Source organism: Cynoglossus semilaevis, chromosome 15, assembly GCF_000523025.1.
Source record: "Cynoglossus semilaevis isolate Cse_v1.0 chromosome 15, Cse_v1.0, whole genome shotgun sequence".
NCBI classification, from domain to species: Eukaryota; Metazoa; Chordata; class Actinopteri; order Pleuronectiformes; family Cynoglossidae; genus Cynoglossus; species Cynoglossus semilaevis.
In genome coordinates, this window is record NC_024321.1 from 12271581 (window position 1) to 12285350 (window position 13770).

At 38.9% G+C, this 13770-nt stretch overlaps 1 protein-coding gene across 2 annotated transcripts in view; it reads right to left on the bottom strand.

Annotated features, from left to right (window-relative positions):
- Positions 1-10463, bottom strand: part of fat2 (FAT atypical cadherin 2) — a 66505-nt gene extending 56042 nt beyond the window's left edge. For both annotated transcript variants that reach the window (XM_008327192.3, XM_008327193.3), the window contains exon 1: positions 10035-10463. In XM_008327192.3, coding sequence (XP_008325414.2) covers positions 10035-10242 — 208 coding nt within the window. In that variant the 5' untranslated portion in view covers positions 10243-10463. The remainder of the gene's footprint in view (positions 1-10034) is intronic.
- Between the last annotated feature and the right edge of the window lie 3307 nt (positions 10464-13770).

Genomic DNA, 13770 nt, shown 5'->3' on the forward strand with positions numbered 1-13770 from the left:
TTACTAGAAGATGTTTTTCTATTTTAATAATGATTTGACAATCATATATTCATATACATGAATTTCAGAATACAGCTGACTTCTCCAACACCATCTTTCCTAAATTTCAGTAATTTAGTCTCACTTATAGTTGGTCCTTTTTGATTTGATCAAATTGCCTCAGATCATTATTTTAATTTTCTTATTAAATCACTGTTTATTTTGAAAGTTTCATCTGCAAGACGTGTTAGAACTAAAGGAAAAGTGTGCATTTTGTGCAGTTTTTTTTAAATGTTCTTTACTTATTCTTTACTCACATTCTGAATGAAACGAATAAAAAACATACATTTTGTTTTTGCCATGACAATGAGTGTGACTTTAAACACAAGAGAGTCACCTGAAAATAGGCATCTAATGTCAATCATATATTTTATTTAAAAAACGGAGGTCTAAATTATAAACCTGACACTTATGGAGAAAACTGTAGGAAATATAGAACAAACTCACTTTTCTATACAACCCTGTGCTACAGGGCATCACAGTTGACCTTCACCAACTCTCTGACAGTTCACCCACCGCTTAAAGCAATCTACACACACACACACACAAATACACACACACAATACCCATAGGCCAGAGACGAAACGATATGTCTCAAATGATCTCTGTTTTTCTCCAACAGATGGAGCGTCAGGATAAATCCTACTGTAAGTAAAAAGTCGATGTCACACAGGATTGGTTTTAAAGAAATGCTGGCTTAAAAATCCCTGTCCCTTTTAGTGATAAAAGACGTCTGGTGTGGCTGTCTCCTTGTCATCATACTGTGCCACACAATCATGTAGAGCAGTGTCCCAGAAAGGAGGTCTCCCATAGTTTTAGAACATCCTCATCAACTGCCGCTGGAGCTTCCAGTGAAGGGTGACAGGTATGTGAGGGCTTTATCTGGACTCTCCTGGTGACGGATAATCAGATTACCTCACTGAGAGCTCACTGTTTGGGTTTTGGAAAAGATTTAAGGCATGTAGGTGATTTTCCCATGGTGTAATTTTTCTATTATACGTACATCGGCAAGATCAGATTTAAATAGTTTCTCACAAAAGATGAAATTCTATTCACTCTATTTTCGACACAGGCCAAATCACATTCAAAGCAAGTGGGTTTGCTGCAATGTACAGTTGGAGTGAGGAACAAAGCCTGGTGGAAGTTTAATCCTCCAATCTACATGATATTCTTCACATTCCCTGATGTTTCTTTGGAAAAGGCAAACCACATCTGAACTCTGTCAATTCCATCTCAGAGCTTTAGTGTCCACCCAAACAAGACGAAGGAAGTGACCTAGGGTGAGTCATAGATTCATAAGTGAGATATTTGGCCTTTAGATCTACATTTGAGTATGGGTCACCTATGTGTCCCAAATGTAAAACTGGTACTGTGACTTATTGTCTCCAGTCATGCCATGAGTCGTAAGTGATTAGCAGCGATTGAAAAAAATACTAGGAATAAAACTAGGGATGGCTCCAGTTTCTCTTATTCTGGGACTTCCTGCTAGACAGGTCAGGTAAGCAAATCAGAGACTCTACTGTACTCTTACATATGCTGCAAGAAGAGTATTTCATTACAGAGGATAAGCAATAAAGTGCCTATGCCAAAGGTTGGCATGGAGTGCTGTTTGATTGAATGCCTTTGGGATACCTGACTACTGATTACAAATCCAAACAATTCTATAAAGTTTTGGAGCCCTATTAAGCTTCTTAGCATGTTTTTTTTTTTTTCAATGCCGTATTTTCTTAATTTTGGACGCTGTGTGTTTGTGACTAAGCCACTGTGTGTTTGATGTGTGTACTGTAGTGTTTAGTTGAAGTGCAGTGATTTGCTGTAAAAGGAAAATATTGTAACATATGAGTATAATAACAATAAGTAAATTAATTCCAAAACACATATTAGGCCACATTATGACTTAAAGCAAGAAAATATTTCAGGTCTGTCCAAATTTAATAAAATAAATCTTAAGCAGTGGAGAGATTTAAACAGGCCGTGAGGATGGATGGAAACACAGAAATGTAATGAATTCAATTTGAATCTAATAAACAGTGTGCCACGCACGTAATGAGTCCCACAAATCAGCACCGCCCGCCTCGACATCACAGTCATAAATACTTATGACTTATACCCCGAATACAAGTCGTTATTGTGCAACATTTATAATCATCCAAACTGAGAGATTGATTTTCTTTTCTGTTGAAGTGTCACCCGCAGCTGCTGCGAGACTTTGCACCATGATTTTTAGTGTATTGCTTCTGAGGATTCTCTCAGCTTGACTGAACTTGACGATGAATCTAAAATGAAAATGTTTGCATCCAAACATTCACACCTGCAGGGCTTAAGGCTGCGGCGAAGGGTCTATTCTTACATGCAGCGATCATCCCTGCATTTTAAAGGCATCCACACACACACATACAAACATACACAGAGTTACCTGCAGACACATGTTCAACACTGGCTTCTGTCCTTACATTTTCCAAACCCTGCACATTTGTCTTTATTGTCACTTCCTTTATTTTGTAGTTTTAGATTATCTCTCAGGAATATATCAGGTGCAAAGAATAGAAGTGTTCAAACCAGGCATCGCACTATACAGAGCTTGATGCTGAAATCTTCGACAGAGCAGCATTGTGTTAAACAGAACTCATATTTATAGCTCTTGTTACTCACATCTGCGTAAGAGCTGAGTCCATGCCAAAGCTGTCATTTACCTGTGTCTGAGTCAGTCATTCGATCTGACCCAGAGACTTTTGCCAAAATTTAAAACATCTTTTGTTTTTTCTGCTTCTATTAGTTAGACAGGTTTGGATTTGTTGTACTGTGGTATTTGAAAATCCCGTGTCCAGAGCAGTGACACAAGCATAGAGAGCAAAATAATAGTATTTGGTGAATAAAAATAAAAATATATACATTGTGTTACATGCATATAAAATAACAATTCATGTTTGTGTGTGACACTAAGATCTACCAAAGGACACGGACAAATCATCAATTTTAGTTTCCTGCTCTTAATATTGGAGCTGCTAGTAAGGTGCTGCCCCATGTGGTCAACCAGTTCAATGTCAACCAGAGTCTCCTTGAGTGTATTATGTCAGGATTGCATTTAAACAACTTGTGAAATTGGCACTGGAAATTAATTAGCAAAAGGACAATACAAGCACCACACACACCACCACAACCACATCTCCTAGGGCGTGGGTGTAACGAGCTACTGGAAGTTGGCATGCAGACAAGCAAATCCTAGATCAATCCTCTGACCTGCTTAACTCACTGATCCGTTGCCACCCTGCTGGCTTCTCTCATACTGGTAAACAAATATCCTGTTAAGCACATTAAACAATAGTGATGACAAGTGTATTGGTAGCAGTTACAGATAACATTCTTATCTTTATTAATTTTATTATTATTTTTTTTAATATCTGTCAACATCTACTTTTTTTCTCTGTAAACTACACAAAACACTTGAGTGATTTCTTCACTTCCTGTGCTATTGCAAAACTGACAAGTTGGATCATGGATCTCTATGACTTGTATGGAGATGCCAATTCAGGAGTCGCGGGTGTGTTTAATAAGAGGAGGGCAGGAATGTGGTTTGATCTTGGAAGAGCCAACAGCAAAGTGCAGGTCCTGCCAGGCCCAGTGGCACACAGGCAATTATCTCCATGTGTTTGCACAAAAGTTCTGCACCAGCACATTTTAGTGCAAGTTAAAGAAGTAGAAGTGGTCCCATGGGGGGAATTAAAGGATTTCCACATTGCTCTCTTGTCACTGAAAACTATCAGATACAATATGTCCTCCCCCTGAATGTTCTCTGACTGCACTTGTGCTATTGTCCCATTTCCTGCTTTTTGTGATGTGATTACACACCCTATTCAAAACAGAGAATGTCGAAGGGAGCTGCAGCTACGATTCAGGTGAAATCATAAATCACATGAAATTCAATGTCATTGTCAAAGTCAGAACAGAGATGTAAGAAAATAGCATACTATTGTGATTATCAAAAAAAGTCTGCATTTCTTTGGAAACACACCCTAACAACTAGTACAGTGCTGCTAAAACTGCTTTGTAAACAACTCTGTAATTAACTATTTAACATAGCACACGTGTCGGATGTAGTGATCCAAATGATTTATTAAGTACATGGAACAAATGAGAATTTAAGAGGAAGACATGTCACCTCATGAAAACAACATGCAGGTCCAAAGGATCTCTCACACAGGGGTTTCACACCAGCAGCCTATAGGCCAAAGTGAAACACACTGCACATGGCTGCAATGGGAATGGCCCAGTAGTACACAAAGTGTACACAGAAGGGGTGTACTTACAGAGTGATCCTGCTCTGAGTGTGATGGCCTGAGTCTGGTGAGTAAATCCAAACTAACAATTTAGTGAAACCAGTGATGGCACAGCTGTCATAGGAAAAAGCTGACTTGCAGGTGAAGCTATTGTTTCGCAATCTTTATCATCATTTTTACAAAGTGCGGGAAAAGTGTTAATTTAATATCTAAGCTTTGGGGAATTCTCATGTGAGCGGTGCTTCCTTATTTTAATTGACAATATGCTGAGGTCGGTAGAAGTGTGGTAAAATATACGTACGTCTATATGTTTTGCTATGATGCCAGTTGGCTTACTCATTTTACAAGGCGGGCAAAGCGCTAAGGTTATAAAACACTGTGAGGAAACTGTGTTTCTAATGTCTACAATAATAGGAGGGAGCTGTCAGTCATCTACTGCCCCCCCACACAGCCGTCTGAGGCATCAGCAGCCTCCGACAGACTACCATCAAAAATACTGTCATCCAGCTCTGGTGTTGAAAGAAGGACATTTACAACCATGACATCATCCAGAAGAAAATAATTCAATAATATGAGAAAAGTTCTTTTGGTGCCACTCATACATGGGCTTCGTGTGGAGGCACCAATTAAAGTCATGCAGTGGGAGGGTGAGGAGAAGAGGGGAGGCAGGCAGACCTCTTCTCTACTGGACTCTTTTTCTCATTTATGAAATCTGCCTCCAAGCCCTCCGTTCTCGTTTCATTACTTCCTGCCTGAATATTGTTAGTAGCAAATGACTGTGACTTTTGACCTCAGTACGACAAGCTGTAGCAATTTTATAGATTATTCTGATTCCACTTATGTGGAATGTGACCAGTGCAGTATTAAATTATCTATAGGCAGTATCTTTATTTATACATCCTTGATGTCAAAATCAGCCACAGAAATACTCTCGCTTCCTTATCAAATTCCATTAAAATATTGTAGTTACTGCAGATAAAAACCATTTGTCTGATGCTTTAAAGTGTTGTTTTGTACTTCTGTTGAATAAACTGGTTTGTTTATATTTACTTCAATGTATGAAAGTACAACCCAAGGCAACAGCAGACCAGGAGGTGCTGAATTTCTATTGATTTTTTTCTTTGGACTTTGGAACAGGGGTAAGAGTTCAAATACACTCCCATATCATTGGATGCTGAGTAAAATATTTTTCCAAAAAAGTTTTCATGTGCGGCTGGTTTGTGCATCCGACATGAGCCTGCTGAAAAAACTAAGCCAGTCGTTAAAGTCAGACTTTATTTCTACTCTCAGTGAAAGCATTGCTTAAATCAATCACAACTCCACCTGCTGAAAGTTCCACAGCTAATTCCACTGGAGCGGAGTGTAATTTCAGATCTGACAACAGGTTAATGTCAGGTTGGGGTTACGATGCCTACCCTCCCAGTCTGAAAGGTGCTAAGGCGGGTAAAAGGCCAAGGCCTTTGACCTTAATGATACATCAACAACATTTACCCAGAGCCTTGTGGTAATACTGGGATGAGTTATCAGCCGTGTCCTGTTCTGGTTTGGAGGTTGTTAACCTGTCGTCATGAAAAAGGCCAGTTCTGACCAAATCCAGAAAAGACTTTCACTATCACATTCTGTTGAACCTTTGAAGGCTAATGCTCCGAAACCGCCAGGATAAACTCTAATTACAATGATCTGTCTGTATCTTCTCTAAAGTCTGTCTTAAAGGGGTATGTTACAGCAGGTTTGAAAAACCCTGCAGTCTCTTTTCTCAGGACAGTCTGCCCTTTTCTGGATAGACCTGGATAGAAATAAAGCCAAAAAAGATGCCAAAGTTTCATACAACTTGCAATGCATACCCCTACTCAGGCAAAAGTCCAAGTGCTGGAAAACTCTTTCTTGAAACTCTTGAAAAGGTAATTTCCTCCCCAGTGCTAACGATAAGTGCTAAGAATAAAACCTGCAATCAACTCCTCTGACTCATTGCTTGGTAACCAGCTGACTGCGTTAAATGTCCAGAAATAGTCTTATGCCATTAATATAACAACAATGCTCGGAGAACAGATTTATATATTATAAACACTTTGGTCTAAAGAGGTCTTTGTTTCTATCAAGACATATAAGATCTGAGCTTAGAAAATATATTCTATAGTTCTAGATTGAAATTAATATTGTGTGCGTAGGTTTTCAGCAGCCACATTTATGAACAGTTTTTTCAACTATGTACCTAAATCAACTGTAACATCAGTTGTGAAACCCTGGGTGAAAATTTACAAGAGCCATTGGGTTTCACTAACAACAGACCAGGGTTGACTGACTGATGTCAGCTGCAGCCTTTTGACTCCACAGCCGCCACATCACACACCCGTACACAGAGGGAGAGAGAGGGTGAGACACAGGGTTTAGAGTTTGTTGTTAACTGGATTGGTTTTTAGCCCTAACTCGGCCATAATTGTAAAAACTTTACTGTGTCAGCTTCTGTTGACGTTGTTTTGATGGTCGCTCTGAGCCACAGCACACGATCATAAAAAATTTAATTCGTGCAAACCTACACGATGCGGTGGCAGAAATTAAACAGATGTCAATAAAAACAGATTCAAGCTCTACGCCCCATCGTTTCATGTTCATTTGGGGCTTTTTGAAAATAGGGTTTGGGTTTATTTAACTCCTCATATAAACCGTTTAAAGCATATAACAAACGCAGGGTTTAATTCCTGCTTTTCCTTTCTCCGTTCTAACTGCCTTTTCCCACTGCTATAAAAACACTTTTAACATATCCTCACTTTGAGTCCACATCTTGTGCTAAAATGTTAAAATCATTTGCAGCTTGGATTTGAAACATCAACTCAATGTTTAGCTGATTCATGAAAATCTGATACTGTTTGAAAATAGTTATTACGATTTGTTATTATGATTTTTAAATTAAGTTTAACTTGTACATCCTACAATAGTGACACATATTAAACCTGATGACTATACCAGTCCAATCTAATGTATGGTTTAAAAAAAAAACAGCACATATGATTGTCACAAACAATTTAATAACATATTGAATGGCGGTAAATACTAAAAAATATACCCATGTTATTTAGATACATTTAAACTTGAAGTGATTGAGCCATTGAGTTGCAGACGATTTATGAACATTTCAGCTTTAATAATCGTTCCTTGGGCAAATGTTGAAGTTCAAAGAAGTTAATTTTGGGAACGGAACTCTATTATTCTGACCTACAATCATGCGGTTTAATTTACTTCTGACTTCTGAGTGATGATTATTTAAAACAACTACGAACAGGTTTTTTTTTTCTCATTTTAGCTTCATATGAATGAAAATATCCTAGTTGTTTTTGTTCCTCTGTGACAGTTGAGTTGAGTTTGTGGGTTTGGGTTTTGTGGGTTTTGGGTTTTGGCTAAGAGTTAACGTATCAGAAATCCTACTCTGAAAAGTATTCATCAGCTGCAGCCAACTGCTCTAATAAAATTAGCTATAAATCAAGTAGATTCATGAATCGATTCTTCTCTGATGTTTCTACACTGGGTAAAGACAGTAGTTGACCATGAAGGTTCAACTGCACTCCTGTAAAAATGCACTGTACAACCTGAGCCTCTCCAAACTCAGGGGTCAAGTCAAGTCATGCTAGAAAGGTGTGAGGTTAATGGGAGAGGTCGGGGGTGTACTTTCAAGTTACCCCCCTCCCCCACCATTGACTCCCTCAGCACACACACACACACAGGTCAGTTGGGCTTGACTGTTAAAAAGAAATAATCGCAGGGAGCGTCAGAAATGTGTTTGTAACATTCCTTTTTAGCAGCCATGGCCTGTCCTTCACTCCTCAGCTCCTTACGGACCAGAGTGTGGGGGCCTGGGTGTCGGATAGAAAGAGCTGAGGTTTGGATGTTTGATACAAAGTTAAAATATAGATCATTTTGTGTGCCATCCGGAGTGTACACTGTTTAAAAGCGGCACTCATTGGCCTTCGAGTGTCCATGTTTGTTTAGGGCATATTTTTTATTTCACAGTCTATTTAAGGGCCACTGTTTTTTGCCAGAGCCAGACATGAGCAGCCTGTTCTGAATCACTACCTGAAGTGGCCCATAAATAGGGGATTTACACCACACACACTCTTCTGCACTCCTATCTTCTTTGCTGCTTTTCCTTTTGTGCTGTTAAATGACTCAACACTGACTCATGATTCCAACACTCCACCGGTTTCCTTCGCATTATTTCATTTTTTTTTTTACAGTTTCACATATTTTGATTCGCTCAATCTTGTTGCGCTGTTTGTTCTTTGAGAGGGTGTGTTGAAATCCCCACCCAGTATATGCTTTACTGCAAGTCAATGATATTAAGGCTTTAACTTTAATGGAATGATTACATGCAGTGTCCTCTAACTGAAGTTTTAAACTGAAGTAAAGAGATGAGGGACAAATGCACGAGTTTACTCGGGTTTCGTGACATATGTAACCAGTATTCTTCCATATCTGTTTGTAGACAGTATATAAAACATGGGCGTTGTTTATTCATTTGTGAATCAATCTCTCGTTACATTGATTCCCGTACTTTCACTGGCTAATTTTTTCATTTCCCTTGTGTTTCCTCTGCACCGCTCGACACTGAGTCATTAGGCCTAATTGCACCAAAGTTTATTTACCCCATCTCTGCTTTATGACGGGCACTTCATTCAGCCTTTCACCTACAACTGGGCCTAACCTTAGCTTCTCCAAACAGCTGTGATATCAGGAAGGACCAGATTATTTAATCTGCATGTTCTTCTGATGTTTTACATGTTTGATGTATCACAGATACACCTGATGGTTGGGGTTTCAAATTTACCAAAGCCAACTTATGTCAAAAGCATCAATCATTAGAAAGTTCTCAAATTCACTTTCAGGTAAAGTATAACCAGTGTGAAATCTTTCCTTTCAGCACCAGCATGTCATTTTCCATTATGGAAAGTCACCTTTACAGGGGTGAAGTAACGACTCTAAGAATGTCTTAGAGTCCATCCATCACAAATGCCATCATTCATTATGTAACTAAAGAAAACCCTCACTGTGGAGAGGAGACCTGGGTAATTTTTGCAGGAGCGGAAAGAAAAACAGCGCTGCAGCTAAGGAACATCATCCAGAAAAGTGACAAACATTTAGAGCCAAGACCTGGGAACATGTCATCGTCGTGACATGTCTGCAGAGAAAGAAGATTGGGCAATTTAATTCCAATGCAGATATGGATTCACTCTGACGTAAAGAGAGGGAGGGGGGATTGGCCAAAACCTGGAAATGTGAAAAGCTTAGCTGCGTGCAATGACGTGCCTCCACTGCCACTCTTTAACTTTACTCTTCCGTGCAAATAACATTTTCTCACCTCGTAAAAACAACCTTAAAGAATCAGTCACCTCAAACTCTTCCTGAAGTAGATTTCCCTGATATGAGTTTGCATGTTGTCACTAATTAAAACAAAGACATTTTGTCATTCAAGATAAATTCCTATACATCCCACCTTAAATAAGAAAAGTTACAATACTGTTGTGTAAAATGTGAAGTGAAATAAGGCTTGTGTTTGCTTCATGTTGACTTCAGTTTTGCTCTTGGAGCTTCTTCTGTTGTGTATATACACTCCAGGACTTTGTTTAATGGTAATCTAATACAAAATAGAGGTGTAACTGTGCACTATAAACACCAGTGCCAGGTTGAGTAAAGAACTGTGCACAAGGAATAAAACGGAAAACACACCTGAGGTTGAGTTTGGAGACTTGTCCGGGAATATCTGTCTCTCTCTCTCTCTCTCTCTCTCTCTCTCTCTCTCTCTCGATTCAGGAACTTTTAAAAATCCTCTGACAGGACGCCGACAGCCGGCGTAGTCCCATAGCGGCCAAGTGAGAAGTCCATGACAGGAAAAAAAGAAACTCAAACAAAATGGGAGTAAAAATTCCACACTCATACATAGATACGATTTCACACACACACACAGCAGCTGTAGGAGTGTGTTCTGACTTCAACTTCAGTGCCTTCAGAGGCTCTGAACCTAAGTGCCGTTGAGACACTTCAACACACCCTCAGGAGTCCCATCTCCACCCACTCCACACACACTGTCCCTCCTCTGATCCTGACACACACACACACACACACACACCTCCATGTGCCCAGATTGTGGGCTCTTCTCCCCCTGTTGCCTGTGGGCTAAAGCCTTTGGGCCTTGGCCAAGACTGAGCCTGTACCAGAGAAGAGACAGAAAATGTGTGTTTCTGTTTGTGTGTGTTTGTGTGTGTGTGGTGGGGGTGGAGGGTAGGTAGGATCGGTACCAAAAAGTTAACTGGACTGTATGCCAATGTGCCATTGAGCAAGCCACAAAAGAAGACCAAGGGTGGTCTGCTAATGTGGGGACAGCTACATATACACAGTGTTTTTCTTTTTTCTTTTCTTTTTTTTCAAATGGTACAAGTTTTGTTACAATCCAATTTAGATAAAAACAGATTGCATTATAAGATCATGCGATTTAAAGCTGGAACCATCAGACAAGGAATCTGATTCTGAGGTACAAAGACTAAGTCAGGAGGAAAGTATATTGACATCTGTTCTCACTATTCTAGGGATAATAACTATTTTAACATATTATTATCAAATATATCTGTCTCTGTCTTGACTGTCTTTATTCTACGGTAGCCAAGATATATCTGACTGTCTTTATTCTACGGTAGCCAAGGCAGACAAACTATTTAACTTTGTTTTTCAATAACAGCTGAAATCTACTCCTCTAAATATTGTACATTTGTGGGTTTAATCCTGTTGTTAAATATCAACAGACATTCTGACTCACTTTAATTATATTGTTAATTAGATACCATTTATAATAGCGGAAGATAGATTCCGGAATGATCCTGGATTTAAAGATGTTCCACTGTGACAACATCTATTTATAACACATATACAGTATATTTATTCCACCAAAACAATGAACAAAATATGCACACTTCATCCACCTTTATTATTCTGCATGGATAATGAACTCTGTAGTAGCCAGGATCTTTTTAAAAAGGGATACATGTTGAGAGATGTGTTTATGCAGGTGTAGAGCAGCCAGACAGAGGTGTCACCTGTCTCTCACTGTCCCTCTGAACTGTCCTGTGATTGGTCCAGGTCTCCTGTCAAATAGCAGATATCTCTAAAGCCGGATAAAGGTTGCAGAGGAGGAGCAGATGTCTAAGCCCTGCATATCACTTGATTTACCAGATCCTGAAAGCTTATTATGGAGCGATTGATCATTGATGAGAAAAATATGTCGCTCCAGCTTTGCTTTTAAAGCCCTCATGTCAGAGTGATGAAGACCAGACTCTGAGAACACCTGAAGGCACCAGGGAGGACAGAGAGCCCAGAGACTGTCCAGACTCTCCGATCCTCTCTGCTGTAGTTGAAGAGCCTGAAAAAGTGGAGTGAGTTGAGCAATAACTGGAATCTGGAGAAGGACTTAAAGAGAAATCAAAAAGTAAAAAGTATGTGTGGGTAAAACATACCTGCAATTAACATCCTTCATTTTAAATGTATGTGACTGAGCATAAATAGAAGTTAAACACTTAGTATAATATTGCAATGCATGTAAACAATTATTTAGTATACAGAAAAAAACAACAAGAAAAAAATCACGTTTAATACTTATCATATTATATTTTTTTATTTTATTTCATTGTATTATGTTTTATTATTTTATATCATATTAACTCTTAGTAAAAAATATATTTTGTGCATCATTAAGAGCTGAATATACATTGAGAAAACACAGGGTATACAATCATTTTTAATCATTAAACGTCATCAATTTGCTCTACATTTTTTTCTACACTCAGTTCTAAATGTCGCTATCAGAATACAACCAGAACACTTAAATGATAATAAATGATTGAATTTAAAGGGACATTTATGGGCCAAACTGTCAGTTCCTGGTACTGTCACCTGATATAAAGAAATGTGAAGGTTCAGAGAAGGTCAATTTTAATGGAAGGTCTACAAAACTTTTAGAGGGAACAGGGCAAAGGGCTAGGGTGCAATATACAAAAGCTGAAGACAGAGGTCTAAATGGAAACAGATTTTGGTAGAGACGCATCAAGTGTGTAATATTCAGGTCAAAATCGACACAGTATAGGGTAAAAAACAGCCATAAGCTATAAAATGGACATAGGAATACAGAAAAGTTGAGCATTAAAAAATGATCAAAGTCTGAACTTAAATTTCAAAATTTTCCAACAACAAAATCAATTGTTTGTATTAAAGTTTTGTTTAGTTTTTTTTTAATACAAATTGTAAATTGTGTGTGAATTGTAAATTTAACAATTTCTGTTGCAGCTTTTTTGTTACAACCAGAAGGTTGGGGGTTCAATTCCAGACATGCCAGTGAGTCCCTGGTTAAATTAATAGCCCTAAGGATTCCCATTATACCCAGTAATGGATGTGGAAGTCTATGTCCCATCAGTATAAGTCCCATGTTTTCCTTTTTGCATAGTTTACATCTCATAATCACATGTCTGTTTATGGCGTGTCTTTTTCACCCCTTGTTGTATATTGTTTTGTTTTCACAGATTTTAAACAGCCTTGGAACCTTGCACACAGAAATGTCCCATCTTCCAAATCAGTTGAACACATCTGTTTATCTCTCTGTTGAGTAATTAACTGACAAGTGAAAGCAAGTCGACGCGGTGATGACTCTTACGTGGTACTGACCGGTCTGGGTGTAACCATGTGACTCCAACGGGCTCCTTCAGTTTTATCTGTGCATAATTACCCCCTCCTGAGGGGTAATTATCAGTGAGGGTCTGTCTCTGCAGCAGAAAATCCACAGGCTTTGTCTCGCTGTTGTGTAAACACAGCCAATAAACTGGATGCATACAGCAGTGTGATGGCTGGCCCCGGGCCATGAATGTGGTTATGAGTGAGAGACAGAGTCGTGTGGGTGGTGCAGATGATGATGATGATGATGATGGTAGTGGTGATAATGATAGTGATGGTGGTGGTGGTGATATCTAAGCTTCAGAAATGACTGAATAAGTGAAGCTTTAGCCGATTTCTCACTTGTGGTTTTGACAGTGGAGATGCGAGTTTGAGAAGATTTTGAAACAGAGATTAATGTCTTTGTTGCTACATTTGCACCATAATCTTTCTCTCTCAGCAGCTCAGTAGGATGGGTTGAATAAAAAAAACTATATGTCAAATCAATTTGTTTGAGGATAGACGTTCTAATCCTTTGTCACCCGAGTTGACTCACGCTCAAAGAGCGATTGTTGTAATAGCTGAGCATATCATTTTCACAATAACTTCCCCAGTGTGGGATCAATAAAGTTCAACCTTAACCTTAGGGAGGTTAAGGAGCAGCCACACAGAGTTCACTCACGTCAGCATCATTACACACTGACCTGTTCTCACTGCTGTGCTTCATTTTCAGTGCAGCAGGAACTGCAAACAGTGTTGGGTTTAATGTTAA